This window comes from Cygnus atratus, chromosome 2, assembly GCF_013377495.2.
Source record: "Cygnus atratus isolate AKBS03 ecotype Queensland, Australia chromosome 2, CAtr_DNAZoo_HiC_assembly, whole genome shotgun sequence".
In the NCBI taxonomy this organism is placed as follows: Eukaryota; Metazoa; Chordata; class Aves; order Anseriformes; family Anatidae; genus Cygnus; species Cygnus atratus.
The window spans coordinates 92,574,788-92,602,048 of NC_066363.1; the positions used below are offsets into that span (position 1 = coordinate 92,574,788).

The 27,261-nt window shown below is 40.0% G+C and overlaps 1 protein-coding gene across 1 annotated transcript; it reads left to right on the top strand.

The window, feature by feature from the left end:
• The first annotated feature begins 2,683 nt into the window (after positions 1–2,683).
• On the top strand, positions 2,684–25,867 carry SLC6A19 (solute carrier family 6 member 19). The gene is made up of 12 exons (XM_035550534.1): positions 2,684–2,885; positions 9,629–9,769; positions 11,626–11,763; positions 13,409–13,590; positions 14,352–14,462; positions 15,227–15,339; positions 17,119–17,247; positions 18,457–18,613; positions 19,842–20,046; positions 21,498–21,657; positions 24,307–24,469; positions 25,658–25,867. Exons 1-12 carry the CDS (start codon positions 2,684–2,686, stop codon positions 25,865–25,867), a joined length of 1,911 nt encoding a protein of 636 aa, XP_035406427.1.
• The last annotated feature ends 1,394 nt before the right edge of the window (positions 25,868–27,261 follow it).

A 27,261-nucleotide genomic window follows, 5' to 3' on the forward strand; every position in this document is an offset into this window, starting at 1 on the left:
AATGCAGCAGAGTGCAATCTAAAATGTGTTTTTGGATCCTGATGAAAATTGCTCGCACGTGAAACTTAACAAAGATAAATTTTCATATCATCTGGACACAACTGTGCATTTATTTCGTATCCTGTCGATTTATCCTCAGTTTGATTCCCAAAGGAGGCTACATTTGTTCCTTCAGTATCAGCTTACACCATGCCTGAAGAGAAATGTGCTATTTTAGAATAAATTCTGTAAGAAATCTTGATTGTCAAGCATTTATGATCACATAGAGTCATTAGTTTATAGCTGTAAGACAAATTGTTTGGACATTGTGTAATCATGATCTGATTCAGATATCAGAAGAGTTTCTATATATGACTTTGCAAAATTCTAGAAATGAAGCCTACAAGTCAGGGAAAATAGAAATATTACGACATAAACTAGAGGAGGATATTTGCTTTTCCTGCTTGTCGTCTGCCTGTTATTTGTTACTATCTCATTTCCTACAATGTGAATGTTTGGATTCTCTCCCTCTGTTTCAGGCAGAATAATAACCCAGATGAGCCTGAAGCTCGTGGAACCTGCAGTTTCTTGCTATTGACCAAGTCAGTGTCCTTTTCTGGAACTGGAAGTTGAAGAGCTGCGATTTGAGAGTTCTATATTGTCATTTATAAATGAAAAATGAATTTTCTGTACAAGGTAAACACAGTAAATGCAATCCTTTTGAACATCAGTAAAGCTGTTGCCTTACAGGAGATATAAACTGAACAAAGAACAAAGTAAATATCTGATGATGATGGCAAACTGTGCTGAAAGCAGAAATGATGGTCCAGGGGAAAGTTACTAATGCAGTTCCTCAAGGATCAGCTTAGGAACAAATCTTTTGTCATTGTTTCACTAATGACCAAAGACAAAAGTAGTAGCATTTTTATGAAACACTCATGGTGCAAGCTCAGAGGTATTGTTAATGCTGAAAAAGTAGATTATCATTCAGGAAGAACTGAGTAAGTAGCTCAATGTATTGGAGTTTCATAAAAATATGCTTTAGGTAATCTGGAAAAAAAGATAGTCTGCTGCAAGATAAGAAGCACCTGAGGAGAAGAAAAGCTTTGATCCAGTGGTAATCAGGAGACAGCTAATCTGCAGAATTGACGAGGTCAAGACAAAGGCGAGTGATACGACTTGGCAGATTAATAGAGATATTTCAAGTACAGTTAGGGAAATTCTAGTACCTGATTACAAGGCACAGGGAAAATCCATCTGGGCTGCTGTGTACAGTTATAGCTTTTTATGTCAAGGGTGAAGAATTTTTTGTAAATTGTCTGTTCAAGAGATAATGGAGAGCCCTTTTTTTTGCAGGGAAGAAACTAAATCACCTTGCTTTATTTAGCCTGGTGAAACTGGGGCTGAGGCAGTTTAAATACAGGGATCAGGCCTGCACTGACCTGTAGTTGTCACAAGTACAAGTTATTGTGAGCTGGTCCTGAATTTAATACAGCTGGAAATCATATTTCTTAGAAATAAGAAATAGAAATCAAGCTAATTTCTTTAAAGTAGAAAGTAGGCATAAGAGGTCTGAAATTCTAGACCAGCTTTGAAATAATAGGGAGTGCAAAAAAATCAATTTGAATTGATGTGATATGGTTGCAAAGGGATGTTGTGATGTGTTCACCTGCTTCAGAAGCGGCTGGACATAAAAGATCCCTTCTAGTTCTTTATGTTGATCACCCTGTATCATCATATGAAAGTAGCCTATAGGGTTTATCTGACAAAATTCTTATGATACACACTGTGTTAGATTTTGTACATAGATTTCACCAGCAACTACTTACCGTTTGATAACTGAGGTACAGACAGCTGTGTTGTTATGATTGTACTGAAAGAATGCGGACACAAATAGTATCTGCAGTATTCGTTAACCTGTGATTCTTATTTCTTTTTGATCGGTGTATCATAGGGTCATTGAAAAGGTGAAGGGACCTTTGATTCACGTCCATTTACAAGATGTTATGTTCTTCAGACCTTGTTCTGTAATGATTAGAGGCCTTAGGGTAAGCAGATTATGCTTATGATTGTAAAGCTCAGATTTTATAATCCCTTTCATTCTCCATCCTTTTTGTCAGGACATTTAATAGAATAAGATCTCTTGCAGAGAAGGAAGAACGTTTCAGTAATTATCACAAAATATACCATTTTGTAAACATATACTGTGGGAAAACGAGTGTGATGGAGATTCACAATCAGTTTATCTTCATGATAAGAAATAGTACGAAACCTCTATGTTAAGTCTGAGGCCAGTGGAATCACTTTATTCCGTATTTGTTAGTGCTATATATGTATTTAAGTAAGTTTAAACATGGGAGTGGCGAGGGGTGTTTCATAACCTTATAGGCGATTAGAGTTTATAGCCAAATTATCTCCTGAATTACATTAACTGAAATCAATGCCTTATAGTAGATGAACAGACTGTTCCATAAAACCTTGGCAGATACAGCATTAATAAGTGTCAGAGCTGACTTGGTCAATCGAATGATTTGCTGACGCTTCTTTTTACTACAAGTCTGCACTTTCAAGTTTAGTGCCAAAGGTTCGCTATATATAGCTGAAGACAGCAAATAGATGGTCTCTTTTTGTGCAGATTTCTAACTAGCTGCCTGCTTCATAAAATCCTCGCAGGGGCAGCTTTTTAAGGCAGGAAATTAAAAACATGGTGAAGTTACAGTTACCCAATCCTGGCCTGGAGGACAGGATACCTTCCCACACAGAACTCGAGGTCCTTGAGAAAGAAGAGGCAGACTCCAGACCAAAATGGGACAATAAGGCTCAGTATATGTTGACGTGCATAGGGTTTTGTGTGGGCTTGGGAAATGTGTGGCGGTTTCCGTATCTCTGCCAGAGCCATGGAGGAGGTATGTCTTTAATATGTCTTAACTAACACCGTCTATAAGTTAGGTTTAATTTCTTTCAGGAAACAAATAATAGAATACTTTGGTTAGAACTGGTCAGTTCTTGTAGAGATAGTGATGGTCATCTCTAGAAGACTGATGGAGAAGGTTATTTCACAGGTTATGAAATCATGTCGCTGACAGGAGAAAAAGGACTATTTTTATTTTGGGACCCAATCAGTCTTATGCTGTCATATAAACAGTATGTTTTCTTAATTTAAAACTTATGCTACTTTGCATACATAGATACTTACATACATATATAATGTATATTTTAAAATATTAATAAACTACTTGGCAGTATAATTCTGATCATGATCCCAAAAGATCTTTTCATAATAGGGCTTTCAATGTTTTTTGACTGATCTCTATATTGGCTGTAGTGTCAGTATACATGCAATTTATGATAGCAGCAGCAACAGCATGAAAGTGGTTAACTATTATTTTAGCTGTCATGTTATTAAGTCATTTAAAATCCACATATACACTACTTACCATATAATTTACTGTGACACCTTGGGGTTCAGGTTAGGACTGTGTGAACGTATTATACAAGTTTTGTTTCCCTAATTTGCCATTAATTTTCAAAGATGATCTGAAGCTGAACCATTGCTTGAATATTATATGACAGCATAAATTTCATATCAAGACTACTTTCCTTCTCAATCAGTACTATATGTTTAGATATGCCCATTTTCTGATTCTTCTCTGAGGAAGAATTGCATAACCTGTTGTAGAGGAAAAGCTGAATACAGACCAAATTTAGGTGTGTTGACAGAGACACTCATTTGCACATGTTCCTCACATCTACAGCTCTAGAGACTAATTTTGGGCAGTCCAGCAGCAGCCTGCATGTTGACAGCCTGCAAGCTGACAATCTGGGGCTGTTGCATGTAAGCTATGCTTATGTACCAGGAGCTTGTTGTGCCCTCATCAGTTTTCTGAAAGTCTGTTCTGCTCACTATCTACTTGTCATCTGCATTTCACTCCAGGATATGCATAAAAAGTCTTTGTTCCTTTGAGGTGTTTGATCCCGAAGGAAAACTTGTGGCTTACATTAAATGTACAAAGAGAAATGTTTGAAAATTGCTCTTCCTAGTTAGAGTGGGGACCAAGGAGGGCTCTGTGAGGAGTTACTGGCACTTTAACTACAGATTATTCAGTTGACTCATTTAAAAGAGAAGATGCTTTTAATTCTAAGATTTTTCTTCCATGGGCTGGCTTTTAGGGTTTGCAGTGCAAACTGGAGGTCATGTGCAGCACTGCCAGCTTTTGTAACAAAAAAAAATCACAAGTCAGACAAGAAAAGTCATAACCGCCTTTCTATGTACGACAATTTCCATTTGAGAAAGTAAATGGGTATCTCCAAAATTCATGGCACTCATTGGCTTTTCAGGTTCTTCTACTTACCCTTACAAAGTAAACGCCCTGTTTCCCCATGCTGATTTACAGGCACTTTCCTGCTTTTCCACCTAGCTTTCCTTTCCCTCTTGTTCTAGCAGAATGAAATGCAGCTGAAAAAATGAACATCCAAGAAACACAAAGAACTCGGTACGGCTCATGATTTTCTGATTAATGTCATTGAAGAGATATGCATTGCTTCTGTGTGTATACTGGTATATACACTGTCTTCTAGTCCACCCATTTCTTTCTCATTATCCTGTGGTTTGTCCCTGCTCAGGAACACTAACAACAGTTATCTTCTGCTTCTTGCATCCCTGGGACTCTCAGATTTTAGGCAGAAGTTGTGAGGCAGCACGCAGAAAGGAAATGACATAGCTGGCTCCGGGATTAGAGTTACTGTACAGATATGTGTCCACGTAGCTGCTTTCCCTATCAATTCTTCTGCAGAACTCCAAAAGCAGTGACTTATTATCAAAACATAACAGTGGGCATCAATGCCATCTCATGGCTTCTTAGAAAGGACTCCTTATCGTCATCACGCTTAAGGATGGAGAGCTGTTGTGCAATCCCCTCCTCTCTCCCTGCTGCACAGTGCTCCTCAGTTTCTTCTGGTAGGTCTAAATCCACCTCACCTCCTGCCACCACTGCTGTCCTCTCATCAGAGTTTCTGTTCTTCAACTTCTCCCTTCAATAAGGAAAATAAAAAATAAAAAGCTCTTTGCTGCCTTGTGGAAGAGTGGCTTTGAATTAGAACATGTGGCTATTAGTATTGTGAAAACAGATCTTGAAGTTCTTATCTTTTAAGATATTTTGGTGTTGAGATGCCTTCTATCTAGTGAGATTTTCTTGTTCCTGCATCTCTAATTCTCATTCAGCTGTGTTCACAGCACTCAGTAGGTGCACCCAGTAGGTTCAGCTCTGCATCATCCCTAATTGCATACTCTTCAGTCTTGCTTCAGCTACCTCCAGTTGGAAATCCATGTTTCCTAGACATTTTAGACAAATTTTGCCTTAGTCTTTGCCACTCAGCATGCTGGTCAAGAAAATGAGCTCATTGCTCTGGTGCCTTGGGGATCAGCAACCGGCAGTACGTGAGGGAAAGCAGGAAGAGAAGAAAGAGTAGGGAGATGGGCATGCAGGCAGCAGGACCATGTTTAAAAGCTGTAAAATACATCATTACCACAGGCAAACTAGATTTCAGTATACACACAGTGTAAAAGCTACAGCGTTTGCCTCAGTGTTTTCACTAGCATAATGAGATCGAAACTTCCTCTCAGGTGATAGCTCTCTCTGACATTACACATAGCTTTTGTTTAATCTTTATTGAGCAACATATCATTTAATCAAATGTTAAACATTTTTGTTTCATCCCTGATGAGCGTTATAAAAAAAAAAGGATGTATATTTAATATTTAAACCATCAATTTTAAAAAAAAATAGTCTTTAAGTCTACAGCTTGCATATATCTCCAGTAAACTTTGCCACTGCATAAGGGAGAACTTTTTCATCTCCATGCATGACATGCTGAATGAAATGATGACAAAAACATCAGAGTCAATGCAGGATAGCTTCCTCAGTCTGTGTTAACTTTATGTGAAAGCAATAATATTTTTTTCAATTTTAATTTAGAAAATCTTAGATTACACTTAAGCAAAAAATGTGTAATAGCTATGCAGATCCTCAAATACAATGGGTTCTGAAATACAGTACTGAAGCAAGTTTAGAATGTCGTATCTCAGCTGTAAGGTCTTCCAACTGGAAAGATTACTCATTGTTTATATACATTTCTACAGGGTTCATTGTAATTATTAGATAGGAGACTATAAGAAAGGCATCCTTTCTCCTTTCTGTGGCTGTGCAAAGGTCATGGAGTCCCTTTATCTGGTTGCTCTTCAAAGATGTGTCATGCTTAAAGACTTCTTTCATGACATCTTAATAAAAGTACCTCTAAGTATCCTGAGACCTCAGGAAAACCCTTGAGGTTTATGGAGCACTTGTGGCATGTCCTCTTACCACAGAAGATGGCTTAATTTTAAGAGGTTTGGAGCAATAGATTGTGCTGTGCATTTGGAGAGTTATTGTGCAGGGACAGTGCTATTCCTGGATCTCATTATCTTAGAGAGTGAGGCTTGATGTCTACCCAGACTGCTAGAGTTTTGTGAGAGGAGGTGCACTTTGCAGTTAAGACCTGCAAAAATGGCTCAACCATGAGAAAATGGAGCCCAAAACAGAATGTCAGTCAGACTGCTTTCTACTTAAGAACGAAAAATTGATACTTTTTTTGTTGTTTGCTTGATTTCAAAAGAAAATGCTTCTAATCCTTCATAGTGAATAGCATTTCTTAACCATCTTTTTTCCTAATGGAGATGCATCCCTCTTCTTCATCAGGCCACAGTAAGATCTTTAGATCTTTTAGAGACTTGATTAGAAATTCTCTCCCTGGTGAAAGATCTTGTTGCATAAGGAAATAAACAGCCTTTATAGTCCTTTTAACCATGCCTGACGGGGTTCAAGAAGCATTTGGACAACACTCTTAGATATATGGTTTAACTTCTAGGTTGTCCTGTGTGGAGTTAGGAGTTGGACTTAAGGATCCTTGTGGGTCCCTTCCAGCCCAGGATATTCTGTGATTCTGTGAGCCATTGCTGAGGAAGGCCTTTACCAGAGAGAAATGAGATTGCTGTACAGTAGAGGCCTATCCAGCATCCAAAACGGGAGACAAAAATGAAAGGTCAAGATAGAACATGCCTACAAACTTTGTAGGGTCAGGTTTCAGACTCCTAGTAAGTGTCTTGGGCTTCTGGATTAAAACTGAAAGAATGCTCTGAAACTCAAATTGCTGATATAAACACAGTCACCTCGCCCTTGTCTCATCTTACTGTCATGAGAGTTCATGGCCAGAGTGAGAGTTCCAGGAGAGCAAGTGTGTGCCAGCCTGACACAAGATAGAACATGGCGTGTTTCTACCTGCTTGAATCTCCATACACGGATAACTAACTTTATCTATGTGAAAAGCCAGAGGCTTTGTGAGTGGATGTTGTCCCACAGACACTCCCATGCAGGAGGAAAGCCACCACCAGGGTGTACAGGGATGGGTCACAACAGTGAGAGGGTACTTATCACATACACTGCAAAAGTCCTGCTATCTGTGAAAGCAAGAGTAAAACAGCTGGGAGAAGTATTACTTACAGGAATGGGGTGGAGTACCAGCAGAGTACAAGCCCTTTGAAGCCAAATCTGCGTGCATTGCGTGTCTGATCAGATGAAGAAAGGCCCTTAAGTGCTCACCAGATCACGTTCCAGCACAGCTAAGCAGGTCCTTACAGACAAAATGGGTCAGACAGTGAAGTACATTAAGCCTTTTGCATCATTACCAAGGGCTCTGGGAAGTAGTTCTATTACCTCAGTTCTAGGGCAGAAGCTAGACCACCATCCTCCATTCTTTTCTGGCATTACAAAATGTCTGCTTTCCTCTGAAATGAGAGAGAACCAGTCAGAGGCACCTACATCTAACAGGTAGCTTCACCCCACTAATGCAAGGATCTTGTTGCAAGGAATTCATGGTCTCTGGGTAAGGGAAGGGAAGCTGAGATGTGCAAAGTGGGGAAGAAAACAAATGGGAAACTGTCCTCCTTGGTGACGATGTCCATGTAATCCATCTCCCAAGGTGATATACTGACACAAAAGAAATGGAAGAAGAGTCAGTAGAGTTGAAAGTTCAACAAACTTCTCTACAAATAGCAGTTCATATTGAGTCCTTCAGTTTTTCACTAACGAAAACTATGCCCTGAGTCATATTCTTCTGGATCTCCTTTGAAACCTCTCCACTTTGTCAGTCTGTATTTTTACAGTGATAGACAATTTTTAATGCATGCAAGATGAGATACAATGATTTTGAAGTATTTTAGATTTTTAGTAATACGTTTCTGTGGTGCTAAATGAAATGCTCTAAAGAAGTCTGGGAATATCATGTCCATAAAATTACCTTCTGCAACTAGATTCAAAATATGTATTTTTTAGTGTATCAGTGGTTAGTCATTCAGATGTGTAGCCTGAGCATTTTCAAAGTGCTCAGCGTTTTGAATAGCATTTTATGAGTTTAAATGTCGGTACCAATAGCGATTAGCAAATATTTAAAATGACAGTGAAAGACAGGTGAGTAACTAGAATTACTTGAGTTCCACAGGAGTGGAAGCAAAAAAAAGCAATAAAGCACATCTGGCTGATTTCAGTATAATAGTGACCACTTGAAACAAAAATGTTGTTTTTAGCAGACTTCATTAAAGCACACAAAAAAATAAGACTTTGCAGTATGGATCGTTTCTAAAACTCTGGTGTATATGACATTATGAGGATACCCAATGAAACAGATGAGCACACACTTCCAAACACTAAACTGCCTTGAATTCAAAACTATAGTTTCCATTCTTCAAATCTCCTCTGTCACTTTCTATCTGATTTTCATTGCATTCATGAGGAAAAAGTCAGTAAGTACCCAAACCTGAACAGTTCACACAGTGTTTTGCATTTTTTGATGTACTTAAGTTATTTACAGTCTATGATTAGGAAGGTGAAGATGGAATGACAGATAACCACAATTTTAATAAGTCACAGTTTTCAAGCATTTGACTCTGCACTTTGGTATTCTGGTGTGGTGTTATATATTATCTCCAAGTCTGAGGAACACTTTAATAAAGAAAAAATGAATTGAAAATATTTGTCCTATACTAACCAGCCTTGTCATACTTAACAAGATTTGAACCCTGAACTTCAGCTCTCTCCTACCAAAATATAAAAACTGTTTAACTCAGCTGTCAGGAAGAGTTACTGGTCATTTTATGGAGACAGCCTTACTGAGACTGGCACCCAGCCCCAGGCTCCTGACTAATCTTTCCAGGCATCTTGCTTAGTTCATTCAACTACTTCATATAATTTCTATGACTCACAATTATAAAACCATAAACTTTCAGATAAAAAAAAAAAAAAAGGAAGTCATGCCAGGAAAGAAATAATATGTCCTCCATTGCCAATCCAAAGGTAGTTCCTTTGGAGTTTAACCTTGGGACTGTATAATAATGATTTATGTTTGCCACTTGAAAAAAATAAGAATTCCCAACTGAAAGCACATACGTAATGAAGTTTCCTGCATGGACAATTAGTCAAAAGCATTGTTTAGAAATTGGAGAAGGGTTTCCACAAGTATGCCTACAATTCAGCCACTGTTTGAAAAGCCAGCAGAACTGAAGTTTGTACTTTATTGTAGTATTTCACTGACAGGAAACATTTTTTCTTATCCATTACAGGAGCCTTCATGATCCCTTTCCTGATTTTGTTGATTCTGGAGGGTATCCCCCTGCTTCATCTTGAGTTTGCCATTGGTCAAAGGCTGAGGAAGGGCAGTGTGGGAGTCTGGAGTTCCATCCACCCTACTCTGAAAGGTGTTGGTAAGTCTGAAGAGAATATAAAAAAACCATGAGAAAGCACTTGTCTCTGAACTGATAACCTTAAGAGCACAACTTCAGAATTTTACTCTGGTGTGCCATAAAAGATGCCAAGATCTGTAACTTATCCTTTCTCACTAGCTCTCCATCTGATAGGTCAGACTAATAAAGCACTATGAAAATTTTGTGTCCATGTTCCCAGATACTGTGGGTCCAGTTAAAACCTTTCCCTAATTTGACACCAATTTCAGACTTCAGAGAGATTGTCATTCTCTATGACAATTTACTGTTTTTACCAGTAGGATGAACAATCAATGTGCCAAAAAGTTGTTCTGCAACTCTTCTATGGATAGCTAATAGTTAAATCTTCCTAAAATTGGTCTGTCAGACTCCAACTCCATGTAAGCTTACTTTCTTACGTCTGAGAGAAGTACCACACTAAAAGTCATGGAGACAGAATATGCTTCTTCACATCTGTATTAAACTCATGGGTATTCAAATATTTCATCTAAGAATGCAGTAAAAGCTGCTTCATGTACACAACACTAAAAATCCCACAGAAGGGAAACACTTCACTGTGTGGGTAACTGAGTGCTGGCACAGGCTGCCCAGAGAGGCTTCAGAGACTCCAACCTAGAAGATCTCCAAAAGCCACCTGGACGTGTCCCTGGGCAGCCTGCGCTGGGTGCCCCCGCTGGAGCAGGGGTTGGAGCAGATGACCTCCAGAGGCCCCTGCCAACCTCAGCCGTTCTGTGAGTCTGTGATCACCAGACACCTGAAAGGGAAGAAACACAGCCAGTTAAGATTGCTGATGGCATCAACTGTGTCTGTAAATCAGTTACAAAAGGTACTGCTTGTGGAATTTTTCAAACTTCTTTGGAGCCCAAGAGCCCTCAGGACCTAATCATTAGCATTTAGTCTCTGCCAGAGAAGTCACCAGAGGTTACTTGGGAGCAAGTGGAGGAGGAGAAATACTGGCTCAAATCTCACAGCTTTCCACATACTGTGCCTCCTGACTGCCATACATCCCCTACAAGAAAGATTAGCCACACACCTCTGCTGTCCTTTGCAGTGACATTATGGAAGGGGTAGACAATCTGGGTCACATTTAGGCAAAATCCCAAGTTAGTTGAGCTTTACATATACCCAGCATCCTGATCTCCCTAAATATCAGAGGGCAAGACTGTGAACAGGATTGTGTAGTGTCTGTAAGGAGTTAGTCCACCCATAAAGTTGACTCCTACATGGGCATCAGCTTCAGTCCCAGAGTAGTTTTATGTGGCATACCTATATAAGAATAGCCTGTCCAGCCTTTAGGTAACAAATTCACAGTGATAAAGACTACATCCAAAAGAAGTGGTGGAGAACAGAGGGGAAAAGCTATAAAGCATGGAATTAGAATGGTGAGGAGGGAAGGAAATTGCCGAGGACCAACAACATAAGGCTCCTACCGTGATGCACACTTGTTCCCAGAGCTGGGATGTGAGCCCAGTTACCCCATTTAGTGACTGTGCTCCACTCTGTGCACTGCAAAATAGGGTGTTAATTCTGGCCTTAGAGTTCCTTCCTTGAAGCATTAACTTCATTTATTGGCGTGTTTTGGAGAGGTGAAGGAGTAAAAGCATGTTTCTTTGTATTGACAGTCTGAAGACAGGAATTATTTTCACATCCTTGAAATTAAATTTTTTGTAGCTGCTTTAGTATTCTTATATCTGGTTGGACTGATCTTCATTTGTTTTAATTATTATTTTCTCTCTCTCTCTTTTTTTGTCTATTTACTATGTTTTGATATGTCTTTATTAAAGAGTGCTGAAATTTATATTGTATTCTGTTTTTGTTTTTTTTTTTTTTTTCCCCAGGCATAGCAGCAATGTTTGTATCTTTCCTAGTGGGTTTATATTACAATACTATCATTGCCTGGGTAATGTGGTATTTCTTCAACTCCTTCCAAGAGCCCCTGCCTTGGAGCAGCTGTCCTCTCAATGCCAGCAGAACAGGTATATTTTATGAAACATTGTACTTCGTTGCATAACACATTTCTTTGTTTCTAGCAACTAGAATAATTGAAACTCTTTCTGTAAGACAACAATAAGGCAGACTAGTTTCTTTAGGAACATTGTGCTATTTTAATATTTGTGTTTTTTAAAAATGCATTCTCTATAAAGTATGAAGAATATTTAACCTTTGAAGCAAAAATGGACTTTTTAAATATGAAACTTCTGAGCTGAAGCCATTGGAACAATTTTGACAGATGCATTTACATAAAGGATATTCACAAAACAGAAGTCTAGCATAAACATTAACATTTTCCTGATTTAGACAATGTTTCTTCATAACTAACATATGCCAGCCTGAGTGACACATTGTCTAATAGCACTTCCATGTTTCTTATGAGAGTTATCAGTGCTAGTGATAAAAATTCATGTTTACTCACAGAAGTCTTTTAACCAGGAGTAAAATGGATAATATGCTATATGTATTGGTTTAAAATGGTGCTGAGAGTTTCACGGCTATCTGAGAGTCTTGAAACAGTATCTGCATATTGTAGTCAGGTTTGAGCATTCCAGTCCACTTGAGAAGAAAATAATGGAAATTATTTATAAAAATATGAGAGGGAATGTAAAGCTTTCGGCTATACCAGTGAGAGATGCCAGACACTGCCTTTCATCCACACAAGGGCAATAAACAGCAGTCCCTGTTTGTTCCCTCCCACCTCTTCTCCAACAGCCCTTTAATAGCATATTGAAAAGAAAAAGAAAAACTGCACAAAACCGTATGGAGCAGGTTGTTCCCATGGGTCAGGGAGTGGCTCTTGGGAGCTGTGCTCCTCTCCTCCCAGCATCAGGACAGCAACACTTCGCATAAGGGCAGGCCAGGGCAGAATACTGCATGGGTCAGCACCTTGCAGGCAGCTGAGAATCCAACCTGAGCTGACAAGACCTTGAACGATGCCCCACAAAACACGAAGGCAAAGAAAGTATTGCTGATCGGAGCAAGGAGGTGAAGAGTCGTCTGGCTGTGGGAGGCTGTGGGCACAGGCTCCACCAGGCAGGACACAACAGGGAGTATATTAAAAGCCCAATGCTGTGCTTTTTTTGTTTGCTTTGTTTTGTTTTGTTTTTTTCTTTGTTTGTTTGTTTGTTTTTATTTCTGTTTGAGATAAGGTGGGAAGAGTGCAAAACCATTGAAAAACATCTGCCTAGCTACTTTTCCTCTACTTAAAAAAAAAATAAATCCATTCAATAGACATATATGTGGAAAAAACTCAGAAGTCCTCTCCACATTCTCCTTGGCTCAAGAGGATTCTAACCTTTTTGTAGGAAAAAAAGAAAAATTGTACAGAAAGAAGAAGAGTCTTTGAGTGAGCCTCAAATAATTTATCTGCATTATCTGAATTAATAGAAATAACAATATCATCTGTTTCCCTCTTAAAAATATTATTTAGGAATGTTGTTTAACATTTTCTCATTTTCTCATTAGCTTGTTTTTTTCTGTGAAACCAGCCTCTAGGGATCTGAAATCTGCCAAGAACAAATTCATTGGCATTATGTAATACAATTTTGAACAGCAGTGTTTATTTTTTAACTTGATTTTTCAAGCAAATAGAATACATAAAGAATGACAATTATTTTGTGTTTATAGATTACATAGAAGAGTGTGCCAAGAGCTCCCCTGTGGATTATTTCTGGTACAGAGAAACATTAAACACTTCCAATTCTATTGCGGATTCAGGCACTATACAGTGGTGGCTTTTGTTATGTTTAACATGTGCATGGGGAGTACTGTACGTGTGCACAATCAGAGGCATTGAAACAACAGGAAAGGTACTCTACTTTGTTTTATACAAAACAGATGATATGCTGTTGTAATTCCTTATTCATACAGACCTAATCATGCTGTAGAAACTGCCTGTTTCTTGGGTGAAAGCATGTCTAAAACTTCACGTGTCATCACTGGGGATGAATTTTGGAGAATGAAGCTGGATGAAATGGAATTTGATTTGGTGTAATTTGGTTAGATTTATGTGAACATTGGTGTGAGCAGGTCAGCTTCCTTGTCTTTACAGATCTTAGCAGAACACTCTTTAATTATTAGTACCCTAACATTAACATTAGCCTTTAACACAGGATCAAGGTATTCGTCTTTCTGCTATGACTATTCACTTCAAAATATAAATGTACAGATTTACTTGGGTTTGTGCTAGTCCTTAATACTCTCTGCACAAGTAACCAATGTTCTGCTGTCCAGAGATGCCCTAAGATCCCATCCTTGCATTGGCAGCAACCTGATATCAGGGTGTAGATTATTCTCCATGCTGCTTTTGTATGATCTGAGTTGAATTTCAGCAATGACAATTCGTCTTAAGTAGAGCACAATGACTGTAAAATTATTGTCAAAATATACTCACATACAGTTTCTCCTGAGCATAGTTTTCTGTAGTATGCTGATTGCAACTCATTTGAAACTCGCCATTATTTGTTAATCACAATTTCTTGTTCATTACTCTCTCTTCTTCCCTTTGGTGCTGTATTTATTAAAGTGTTCCATTGTATTTAACTGTTGTATTTACATGCTCCTTGTGCAGGCCGTGTATGTAACATCAACTCTTCCGTACCTTGTGCTCACCATTTTTCTAATCCGTGGCTTGACACTGAAGGGATCAGTCAATGGGATTGTGTATCTCTTCACTCCCAACGTAAGTCACAGCCCATCCCTTACTGAAACATGATGTAGCTCTCTCTGTAATTAACAACTGAGTAAAAATGAATCCTCTCCAGCAGTGTTTTTCTAACTATCCCTCAGACATCTTTAAAACCTTGATTCTGACAGGTGAATCTTTCTTTGCATCGGATATAAAATACACATATGTACACATACTTTCTCTCTCCCCACGATCAGCATCTGTTATAAAAGATGCAAGGATCATTGCAGAGGGATGCAAAGTAGTTCTCACAAGGGAGCTCGCTTTCTTTTCCTGAGGTGTTATGTATTCTAGCTATGGACCAGTTATGCTAACTGTAGAGCACCTGTCACAGAGCTGGGAAGAGAACCCATCTAGTCGATATGGCTATATGGACAAAAGACCTAGGAGAATGTTTTAACAATACAACAGCTTTTAAGCAAAATTTAAAGAGTTTTCATCTTCCATGAGCAGACCTCTGAGTGGTCATTGCTAATGCTAAATAATAAAAAGCTTTTCTGGAAACAGGCATGGCAGCTGGCAGCTATGGAAAGTAATTTGTTTATCAATTTTCAAAATACTTGCAGAAACCCTACAGGTTTTCTTTTTGAAAGAAAAAAAAGTTTGTCAAAAGTGCTGACATTTTGTTTTTAACACTCTTCAAAAATGGTATGTTCTGCATGGCTAATGTTCTTGTTTTAATTATTGTTTCAAATTCTTCATATTCAGTCTAAATAGCCATGATATATAATCTTAAAGCCGTATGTCTGATACCTCAGGTTACTGAGCTGGCTAACCCAGTGACGTGGCTGGACGCGGGTGCTCAAGTGTTTTACTCTTTCTCCCTGGCGTTTGGAGGCCTCATTTCATTCTCCAGTTACAACTCTGTTCAGTAAGTATCCAGGCAAAAAACAAATTTTATATGAATATTTCATTCTTTCAAATGAAGCCTGTCCATTCCTGCCCCATCATTACTCAGTAATTATCTGAGATGGGGACACCATCCCCTCAAACAGGTTAGACACAGCTCATGTTGCTGATCCTAGCTCTCATGAGCCAAGATTTCAGGTCCCAGTGCTGGCTGGCTTCCTGCAGAAAGATGGCATGGGTCAGGCTGGAAAGAAGGAGCCTGGCTACCTGCCACCAGGAGCTTCCTGAGCAGGGCTGCTCAGTGCATGGTGTTGCCACTTGACTCCACACTGTTGGAGAAGGGTGATGTTACATGCATTTCAAAGCAGTTTGCAGACTGTGGCTTAAATATTTGGTTTAAGGGATTGGAAGGTATATCTAGGTGTTTTAAAATTCAATTTCAGCTGCTTCCTTTATGTATGTGATGAGGGCAGGGAAGAGATGGAGTACCAACTCCCTTTGCCCAGGACTGACCCAACTAGCAAATTACAATGTAGTGTTGTATTCTACCTCACAAAATTTTGGAACAGCCACCTATCCCTTCAGCATTCTCCTTTTGAAAGATAAACTGTGTGGCATTCTCTGAGCCTAATATTATTGACAAATGTCTCCAAATTAAGTTTCAGATATCTAGTTTGGTCCCATTCATAACAAGGAGGAGCTTGAGCATCTCACCTTCTCTAAGAGAAAGAAATATTTTAATCAAGCCTGCCATTGACAATCTCACGTTACAGTGGAAAAACTGACAACAGAGGACAGCAAAAAAAAAATCAATTCAATGCCCTCCACCCCTTATAAATCTACTTGCAAAACTATGAATCAGGAAAGGTCACAGTGCCACAAGTCTTTGTTGGCTTTCTCTCAAAGGTGATTATAAAATTATACATGACAACATCAAATTACTCTGAATAGTCTTGCCTTGCCCAAGAGAAATACAATATCTAGAGCTTTACAGCCTTCTAATAAAACCATTAACTAATTTCATATTGATTTTTTATCTTCTCTCTCAGATGAAAGTCTCTTTCTGGCTCTGCAGTTTTTCCATCTCAGCACAGATAGTTTGGCAAGAAATGTCTGCAGCAAAAAAAGTCTCTACAAGGCAGTTTAGCTTTCTCAATGGAATAGACAGCCTGTCTGACCTTGCCAGCATAACCTTCCCATAGTATTTCCAAAGGGTGGGGGCATTTTGAGCCATCTTTTGTCCAACAGTCAAACAAAACTGTTCCTAAATACTCTTGGCTACTACAGCTTCACAGTACCATGTTTTCATGGTACTTCACAGTTTTATGGAAGCTTTTATGGAAGCTTTTGTACACTTTTTCCTTTTGACTGAGTTCAAACCCAAATCTTTCACCCTCCAGCAGAATAGCCCAGCTGCTAAGATACAGCCTATGCCAATAGGTGTGAGAACACATGCATTCCAGGCACAAAAACGAGACATACTTTTTTTGCCTGTTTTACTTTGCATAAGACTGTGAAAAAAATGAGGCAATTATTCCTTATGCATAGGATTATTTGAGAAGATAAAAAAAAAGAAAAGAAAAAAAAGAAAAAAAAAAGAGGAAAAGCATAGCTATTAAATTGCTTCAGGCACCAAGTTTTAATTCACCGAATCTTAACAGCTGTACTTGAATATTGTTAGAGGGCATATTGATGTACCTATGCATCTGTAGACTACGTTTTTTGTTAGTCTTGATAGCCAGTTTTTAGTATTTATTTTGTGAATGTGCTTGAAATCCATTGTTTCTTCTCTGAATTGCAGCAACAACTGTGAGAAAGATGCTGTGATTATCTCAGTGATCAATGGTTTCACATCTGTCTATGCAGCAACTGTCATATACTCCATCATTGGATTCAGAGCCACAGAAAGATACGATGACTGTTTTGACAAGTAAGTTATCAAAAAAAAAAACAGAATATACATATTATGTGTACATATGGCTGAGGCAGTTCTCTTAGTCTGACGATAATGCTTTTGTCATTTCTGAACAATTACAGCTCCTGACCCACATGGTATCAGACCACCCATTACTCCAGAAAATCAAAATCACCCCACATGAGGTGAAAATTGTTTGTGCCACTTTATTTCCTACATAGATGTCGCATAAGCAACCATATTTTACATTATTCCGTGGTGTTTCCAAAAGTAATAGGGGAGGAGGAGGACATTCCATATTTGAATGGGTTTTGTAGTTGTTGTTGTTCTCCTGAAACAGTTATTTCAAGATTAACTGCAGTTTATGTACAATTTCTACCAACATAAAGGCAGATTCAGTTCATGATGTATTATTTCATTAAAATGTGCTAGAATATCTATAGTTTCAGTGTGAAATGAAATAACACAGAATACTGGCTGCATCTGGATTACAGGGTGGACACTTCAGGTACTGCTAGTGATTCTGCATACTACATGGAGAAATTACCCAGTAATTAATCTTCTCATTTTAATTCATTTAATTAATTCCTACCACCTACTGGAAAATTGTCTAGAAACTTTACTAGAAATTGCAGAAATCACAATAATCTCTGCCTGCTGAGCTGATGTATGGTGTGAATGCAGTATATGCTGTGTCAGCCTTGTGTTTAGGTTGCCTTCTGCAGAGATTAAATGCTTGGGTGTCACAGAGGTGTCTAATTTTAACAGAGCAGTTCAGACTCCCTTCTCACCTGGGCTGCCAAACCCTGCAGGTTCTTGTCTAGTTCCTCCTTACTCAGCTGGGAAAGTCCACGATAGGAAACTTCAGGCATCTTACATGTCCCCAGAAGCTTCCCAGTCTGAACTGCTGAGTGTTTCCCTTTGCAGTGCAAATGGGGGCACCCAGCTGCTGCACAGGCCCCCAAGTGCCCGATCCATTTAGCCATGGTCTGTGTCTTGAAAGACAGCATCGGGCTCACCTTAGAAGAAGAAAGAAAGAATTGCACTTGCACAAAACTGCTGGACTTCCCAATTTCATAATCCGAACCTGGGCAACAGAAGCATTGCTTCCTTTGAATCTTCTTTGTAAAAGACATTGTGTTCTTAACAACTTGAGGATCAAAATGAATCCTGATGCTGCTTACAAATAAATAATTTCAAAGTACTTGTATTTCACTTTTACAGAAATATTCTCACCTTGATGAATGCATTTGACTTGCCAGAAGGCAATGTAACCCAAGATAACTTTGAACAAATGCAGCAGTTATGCAACATGACTAATCCGGAAATTTTTGCAAGCCTTAAGTTTGAAACCTGTGATCTGAAAACTTTCTTGAATGATGTAAGTTGTACACCCTAGCTCATATCAATACCGTGAATATTGTAGAAACTATAACAACATTTTTATTTTTTAATTGACTAATGTTTTTCATTATGAGTGTGGGGGTTGTTTTGTTTGTTTGTTTATATATTACCAGTGATTCTGGCCTTCTTAGAATGCCCTTGTACTAAAGAATTACTTCTGTTTATCCCATATAATATCATTTTGCTTTTGAGGAGATAAGCTGTTTAATTCCTGTGATAAGTACTGGCAACATGTCAGAAAAGAACCTGAACACACTCCAGCTCCAGGCTGACCTGCTATAGCTGGCTAAACAGGGTCAGGCATTTCTCTGCAATTACCTGGTTGCAGCTTTGGTGGGAAAGAGAATAGGATTAGAACTGGGGGAGAGACTCTCAGAGTGAAGCAAGCCCTGCCCTGATCAGTACAGGTGTGCCACAACACAGGAAGGATGAACCTTGACACTGGGGTAAAAAAATGGTACAAGAAGGGTTTGTGACTCAATCCATATACCTCGGATTTTATATTTTTTAAAATGTATATGTATACTTATATATATGTTAAAAAGGTGGGGAATTACAGGTCATTACAGGTGTCTATAAAATCCGGAGGACTGGAAACCTTGGCTCAGCCACTTCAGACGGGACAGCCCGTTCTGGTACCTCACAAGGCATTACACACAGCAGGGAGCAGACACACAGCAGATTCAGACTTGCTGCCAAACTGGCATCCAGAGTCCTGAAACTTTGATTTTACAGGCTAAGCAGTATTGTCACATCTTTTCTATTGCAAGCATCATGAATATATTGAAAAATGAAATCATAACTCAAAGCGTCTTCTGGCACACGTGATGTACAAACTACTCTCTTACCACTAATAAACCTTTTTTTTGGTTTATATAATTCTTTGACAACTTGTCATTGCTATCATTTTCCACCACAGTCTCACTTAGTGGTAGTGCTTTATGGATGGCAGAACTATGCTAGGATAACAGACAGTCAAGGGTAAAATGGTATCACACAGCTTTTTTGCTTTCGGCTCCATGAAATAGGATTTGTATTATAATTACAATAAATACATTGCTAGATTGGGAGGTCTTTGTGGAAAGAAAAATCATAGTTATTGTGGTGTGGTGTAGTATACACCAACTCTAGTGAATACAGATGTAAAATTAAAGTGTGTGTGAGTTAGTGAGCCTAATTCTTGGAGCTTCTGAAATCTTCCACAGGGAGTTGAAGGAACTGGCTTAGCCTTTATTGTCTTCACTGAAGCTATCACCAAGATGCCTGTCTCACCTTTGTGGTCCATCCTCTTCTTCATCATGCTATTCTGTTTGGGTTTGTCATCTATGTTTGGAAACATGGAAGGTGTGCTTGTACCTTTACAAGATCTTAATGTCATACCCCCTAAATGGCCTAAGGAACTCGTTACAGGTAAGTGCTTTATCAGAGACAAGTGATGTCCACTCCCACCTCTTCAATGAGTAGTTTATACGCTACAAAAGGCAGTATTAATTACATGGAATTATGGCAAGTTTGCCCTAAAATTCATAGGATCATAGAAGTGTTTGGGTTGGAAGGGACCCTAAAGATCATCTTGTTCCAACCCCTCTGCCATGGGCAGGGACACCTCGCACCAGACCAGGTTGCCCAAAGCCCCATCCAGCCTGGCCTTGAGCACCTCCAGGGATGGGGCATCCACAGCTTCTCTGGGCAGCCTGTGCCAGTGCCTCACCACCCTGAGTGAAGAATTTTCTCCTAACATCGAATCTCCCCTCTTTTAGTTTAAAACCATTCCTCTTTGTCCTGTCACCATCTGTCTGAGCAACAAATCAGACTCCATCTTTTTATAAGCCCCCTTTAAGTACTGAAAGGCTGCAATGAGACCTACCCGGAGCCTTCTCTTCTGTAGGCTGAACATCCACAACTCTCTCAGCCTCTTTTCACAGGAGACGTGCTCCAGCCTTGTGGCCCTCCTCTGGACCCGCAATAACAGCCCCACATCATTCTTGCGTTGGGGGCGCCAGACCTGGATGCAGCACTCCAAGTGAGGCCTCACAAGGGCAGAGCAGAGGGGGACAATCACCTCCCTCCACCTGCTGGCTGCTCCTCTGTTGATGCAGCCCAGGACGCAGTTGGCCTTCTGGGCTGCAAGAACGCACTGCTGGCTCATGTCGAGCTTTTTGTCCACCAGAACCCCCAAGTCCTTCTTTGCAGGGCTGCTCTCAACGAGTTCTTCTCCCAGTCTGTACTCATGTCTGGGATTGCCCCAACCCAGGTGCAGCACCTTGCTCTTGGCCGTGTTGAACCTCATTAGAGTCACATGGGCCTACTTCTCAAGCTTGTCCAAGTCCCTCTGGATGGCATCCCTTCCTTCTGTTGTATCAACCACACCACTCAGCTTGGTGTCACCTGCAAACTTGCTGAAGGTGCACTCGATCCCACTGTCTGTGTCACTGATAAAGATATTAAACATTACCAGTCCCAGGACAGACTCTTGAGGGAAACCAATCGTCATGGGCCTCCACCTGGACATAGAGCCATTGACCACCACTCTCTGTGTGCAGCCATCTAGCCAGTTCCTTATCCACTGATGTGCATTTTCCTCTGGCAAGCTTTCTGCAAGGCAAGGTAGCTCCGCAGCAGCAACAGAGGCTGCCCTGATTGCCTGAACATGGCTGCGATGCTCTGAGACAAGCAAATCAGTACACTTGAGGAGCTCAGAAGTCTGCCCAGTTTCACCTGGTTTTGTTCAGATGTTTGGGTTTGGTTTTGTGTTTTGTTGTTGTTTGTTTGCTTGTTTTTCTTTTTTTTTTTTTTTTTTTTTTTTTTTTTCTGTCTGTGTCTAAACTTGCTGCTGTTTTCTGTTGTTTTGTCTTTCACAGGTCTCATCTGCGCAGGATCTTACTTGATAGCTTTTATTTTTGTCCTGGAGTCTGGTAATTACTGGCTGAGTTTGTTCGACAGTTTTGCTGGCTCTATTCCTTTGCTAATAATTGCATTTTGTGAGATGTTTTCCGTTGTCTACATTTACGGAGTAGACAGGTATGAAAGACAAGTTAAACATCACTAGAAAATAGTGTGTAAATAGAGTGGTTGTCTAGCTGCAATCTTGCTACAACTTAATGCACACCATTTCTGTTAGAGAAATTTCTGGAATTATGCAACTAGTTTAGGGTGGCTTATATGATTTAGGTTTCTAAAATAGATCTCAACAAGAAAAAAGATGATTTGTTAAGGATTTGGTGAGGATTTTTGTTTGTACATGAAAGCTTTCTACTTTTCTCTTAATACATTGTGACAGATAATGCTCTATAACAACGAGCTGAAATAAACACATCCCTAAGATACTGCAAGAGAATATTAAGCATTACCAAGTGTCCTAGAGTAAAATAATATGAATGCAAATAATTTATTTTTAAAATAAGCTTTGTTACATATGTATTTGCAACAATTATATAAATGCCACTATATCTCACTTACATTGTAAATATGATGACATTTATAACAAACCCTCTTCAGAATAATTGCATGAAGTATGTAATTAGCAGAAGCAAAGTACAAGCACACTGAGCTAAAAGCTTAAAACACAGGTCTGTTCCGGGAATGTTTAAAATGAGTGCCAGATGATGTTGTGCAAAGCAGGCATGCTCATGCTGGTTGCAGATATTGTTTTACAACAGGATGCAAATCCAAGGCTACTGAGATATGATCCTGTTGTGTTCAGGACTTTATCTATTTTGGCAGTGAGTAATTATCCTAACAACTTTTTAGAGATGTAATAAATCCAATTTCTCCATCCTTCCATTCATAATTAATATGAAAATACTGTGGGGACCTTCAAGTACCTGTAGGTCCTGCTTGAGTCTGTGCCAGCCCTCTGGCTGTGCAGCTCTTGGCAATGGGGTGAAGGACCTCTGATCCCTGTTCCCATACTTAGAGTTTGATACCTGGGGTAAATTAGGCGAGCACAGGGAGCACCCTGGTGAAAGAAGGCTTATATTAATTTGGTGAGGACAGAAAAGTCTCCTTTGATCACTTTTCCTTTCTCTTAAAATCTCAGAACACTTTACACAGACAAACTAAAACTATTCCCAGGATATAAACATGGGTCTAGGCCACTGTGGGACTGATTCAGATAGGAGCTTCAATGCCAGCCTTTAATGTCCCTGGCCACTATGTGTCCCTGCAGATGGTACCTGGGTTTCCTGTAGAGTGGTTGGAGGCAGTGGGGCACTTCAGAGGGCTGGCAAAGGGCACCGGCATGCTGGTGGGAAAAGTGAGGACAGGAGATGCTCTCAGCTTGTCAGAGCTGCCCCAAGGTGGTGTTACCTGCTCCAGAGGAGTGTCCACGATCTTTTTCTCAAAATCTGAAAAAGGGCCACTGGTAAAATGGCGGCTCTCCTGGCAGAAGGAGATCTCGCAGTTTATCCATGACACTTTCATGTGAGGTACACATGGACTAAGGGCAGGTACTGGAACATGGGGCTCTAGTTTCCCCACCTCAAATTCTTGTCTGCCATGTCCTGCCCATTCTCTTCTGCCTCCGAAGTCTCAGGTCGCCCACAGGATGTGGCCCTGCCTTGGCAGGAGCAGTGGAGGATGCTCTCTCTGCTTCTCCCACAACTGGCAGACAGAACAGAGCACTCCCCACAGAGGGATGGAGGGTGTATATTCAGGGAAAGGAAGGAATCTCCTCTAGCTCAGTGCTGCATGGTTGGTGTTCACCACCTTCGCACGGCTGCTGGGAGGTGCAGCACAACATGCTGCCTCCCCAGGGCTTGCCCATGGGACTGCATCCTGGCTGGCAATTTAGGCAGATATATATTTCATTCTGAATTTGTAATTAGATCCAAACTGAAAAAGCAAGCCTCTTTGGTTATGTTGACTAATTCGGCTTTTGTGCATGCCCACGGGAGACCATATGTACCTAGGGAACTGTAAGGTAAAACAACAATAGAAGCCCCAAACTGCCAAACTAGTTTTTACTTAAGCAGTGTGTGTATGTAGCACTTGTAGGGGTCATAAACTAGGTTCAGGACCTGTGTGGATGATATCACCTGCAATGCAGAGTTGGATTCTTCCTGTGGAGACATTTTTGTCCCATTTTTCATTGTGCACTCTGTGCTTAACCTAAATTACACATTTCTAGGAGTCCTTAATGAGCCAGGCATAAAGTTAAATACTACTTCAGTAGTCAGCCTGAGAAAACCAGTAGAAAACCAAATTAAACAAGCATTACTTATAGAATCCAATTTTTAAAATTACTCCAATTTGCTTTTTAATATTGTGTCAATTCTTTTAACTGATGCAGACCTGAGGTGCTTACAAAAAATCCTAAAACACTGCAACATATTATAGGGAAACTCTGTCTACACTGATTCTTTCTTGCTGGAACTACTTCCTGTATACCTCACAGAATTCTTGAAGAAAGTACATTTCTGAAAATAATTTTCCTGACTCACCCTTGGGAGCTATGAGTTAGAAACTTTTAGCATGCTTACAGCAATATCTGCCTAAATTCGCGCTGCTTGGGCTTACCTCCTGATGTCATTGCCAGTCCTGACTCACACGGCCCAAGGCAAAGTCCGAGGAAGCGCAGCTAGTTGTCGTTTGAACTTTCCTGCTTCTCAGCAGGCAGCCTTTGATCCTTTCCCATTTTTATGGCTCTGAACTTCCTGTTTTCGTTCCTAGGTTTAACAAGGATATTGAGTTCATGATTGGACACAAGCCCAATATCTTCTGGCAGGTTACCTGGAGAGTTATCAGCCCTCTCATTATGTTAGTTATCTTCTTCTTCTATTTTGTGGTGAAGGTCAATGAAGAACTGCTCTACAGTGTCTGGGATCCTAACTATGTAAGTATATAAAACCAAATCATTTATTTAGAATTACTGGATATATTCTTCTTTAATTCCAGAGTCATAGTTATATTAACCTCCCACCTGAAACAGGTTTCAGGTAAAAAAACAAAAAAACAAAAAAACAAAAAAACTTGTTACAATACATTAAGCAATAATAAAAAATTAACACTTAGAAAAATAAGTCCTAAATTCAGCTGTATTGCCTACAGTTGATACACAGCTACACCTGAGCAGCTTTTCTAAATTGGGTAAAGCCCAAACATTAATCCAGTTGTTAGGTAAGACTGGAACAGTACCACTTAAACAGACGTCGGTTCCATGGTAGGGGTTATAGAAGAGCTGGAAATGCCACAGCCTTTCTGTGTTGACAAAGGACCAAGTCTGTGAAGGCATTTTGATATTGCATGTATTTCCATGTGCATTTAAGATCACAGAACTGAAGTAGTGCTGGTTACTCACCGCTGACAGAAGAAATTAATATTCTCCTACCCAGATTTCTTCTTCGCTCTTCCAAATATACTTGCATTATTTGAATTACAATTAGGGTGATAAATTACCTACTTTTCCTTTCCTCCCCTTGAAGAATAATAAGCTGTATGTGGTACCAGGGAGGGCATAACAAGATAAAGGAAGGGGGGGGGGGACACCATCATTTTCCCCAGGACCTCATCTCTTCCTTGCCTTTCTGGCTCTGCTTTTTTGCTCTCTGGCCTTATAAAAGTCAGCATTCTTGGTGCAAAACCAGACATACAGCACGTTCAGTTTGTGAAGATCAACTTATTTTCATAAGACAGAGACAAAGGAATATGGGGAAACAGGGCTGCTCTCTCCTCTCCCCCCTCCACCAGCTCCATTCCTCAAAACCCCATCGGCACTCCCACACCCTGCTCTCAGCCTGCCTGCCCATGGGCTATTTGGCCACCAAGCCCTGGTGTCCCTCCAGCAGCCCCTGCTCCTCACTGTATTTCTTCTCCTCATTGCTTCTAAGAAAAAAATAAATCCCAAATGGCTGAGACTGCAAACCCTTGAGCTAAAAGCTGCTCTGGAAGCAGCAAATGGCTGTACCCTGTGGCTAGCTGCTGCTGTGGTTCCATTTCTGTTCTGTTAAAATACCGAATGAGTGCACACTCCCGGGTATATTCTCCACATGGTTTCATACAGCTTGTTCATTTGTTCTTTCAGGAAGACTTCCCGAAAACACAGAAGGTTGGATATCCCAGTTGGGTGTATGCTATTATTGTAATACTCGCTGGTGTGCCTAGTTTGGTCATCCCTGCCTTTGCCATCTACAAAGCCATCAGAAATTGCTATCAGAAGAAAAAAGATCGCACAGGCCTTATAGGCTCCACGTCTGAGACTTCTGTCAATGGAAACTTAAAGAACTCAGCATAAAGCCCTGTAAAAATGTGGAAGAACACCTTGCTAGTGAAGAAAGGAAAAAAGATTTTCTTTAAGAATCCAGAATTAATTTTATTGCCATAAAAGGATAACTCTGTGCTGTTTCCAGGTAAAGATTTGTTCTCTTAACAATGCAATGCTCTGTGAAGAGGTAATAGTTTGGATCCTGGAAGCAAAACGACCACCTTTGCAAGTGATGGGGGCACCAAGCCAAATCCTTTGTCTTGCCTCTGGTTTTGAAGCCAGCTTGTTCGAAACTGTCTTGGAGGTCTCTGTCTGTGGATGCACTGCGCTTGGCAAGCCATAAGTGACTCTTCCATGTCCGATCATTCTGGTTGAGTTACCAATCTGAAGGGTAATTTTATACTGACTTCTCTTGCACCTTAAATTGTTTTTACTTTACATGCCACTGTGTTGCACAAAGCCACTGATATTATGTCTCATACAGAAGTTGAAAATATTTAATAAAAAACATTTCTAAGCATGGAAATGACAGATTGATTTCTGTGTTTTATTTATATATATATATATATATATTATTAATTGCCTATGATGTCCAAGCACACAGGCACTCACATACCTACCTTGACATTGTTTTGTGCTTCACATTTCCGTGTGACGCAGGGGAGGTAAGTCAGCAGTCCCATTCCTTATGTGGTCTTTGGAGAGAGAAAGGAGCACCACAGAGAGAGTGGTCAAGCATTGGAACAGGCTGCCCAGGGAAGTGGTGGAGTCTCCATCCCTGGAGGTGTTTAAGAGACATGAGGACATGGCACTAAGGGACATGGTTTAGTGGTGAGACTTGGTGATCTTGAAGGTCTTTTCCAGCCTTCTCTGTTCTCTGGTTCTATATCTACTTTGTATATAGACACTTTGTTCTTTGATACTTTGTTCTATATCTTCTTTGTTCTCTGGTTCTATATCTACTCTAGAGTATACCTTTAGAGTGTATCTACACCAAATAGAGAGGTGTATTTCCTACTGAGAAAAATCTCAGCCACTGAGAATGGACCAAGCTGAGCCTGAAGCAGTTGGCTGCAGGTGGCAGGGATGGAGGTGAGCGTGTAGACCCAGCACAGCTCTCTCCTGGCCTGGAGCACAGCAGCAGTGTAAGGGATGGTGGTGTGGGAAAACAACCCTGGCTGATTTCTGTGGCATGTACTGAAGTGGTCTGAAGTGCAAAACAGCAAAACCCTGGTATTTTGGAAAGAAAACAAAAAAAGTTGTTCTCACAGGCTTTCATTTGAAGGCAGGCACTCAGCTGTTACATTCCTCAGTAACTATTTAATGAACAATAAAAATAGTCACTTGGGATTCATTGACAGGTGGGAAGTGATTAACCTCAAGAAGTTGTGGTGAAAATGGACCGGATTCTGATACCCGAACAT

Excerpts from the sequence above, each read along its gene's own strand:
- SLC6A19 (XM_035550534.1), top strand. The coding sequence starts at position 2,684 with ATGGTGAAGTTACAGTTACCCAATCCTGGCCTGGAGGACAGGATACCT. Across the intron at positions 14,463-15,226 it reads TGTATCTCTTCACTCCCAAC|GTTACTGAGCTGGCTAACCC; the intron begins GTAAGTCACAGC and ends CTGATACCTCAG. Across the intron at positions 21,658-24,306 it reads TACATTTACGGAGTAGACAG|GTTTAACAAGGATATTGAGT; the intron begins GTATGAAAGACA and ends TTTCGTTCCTAG.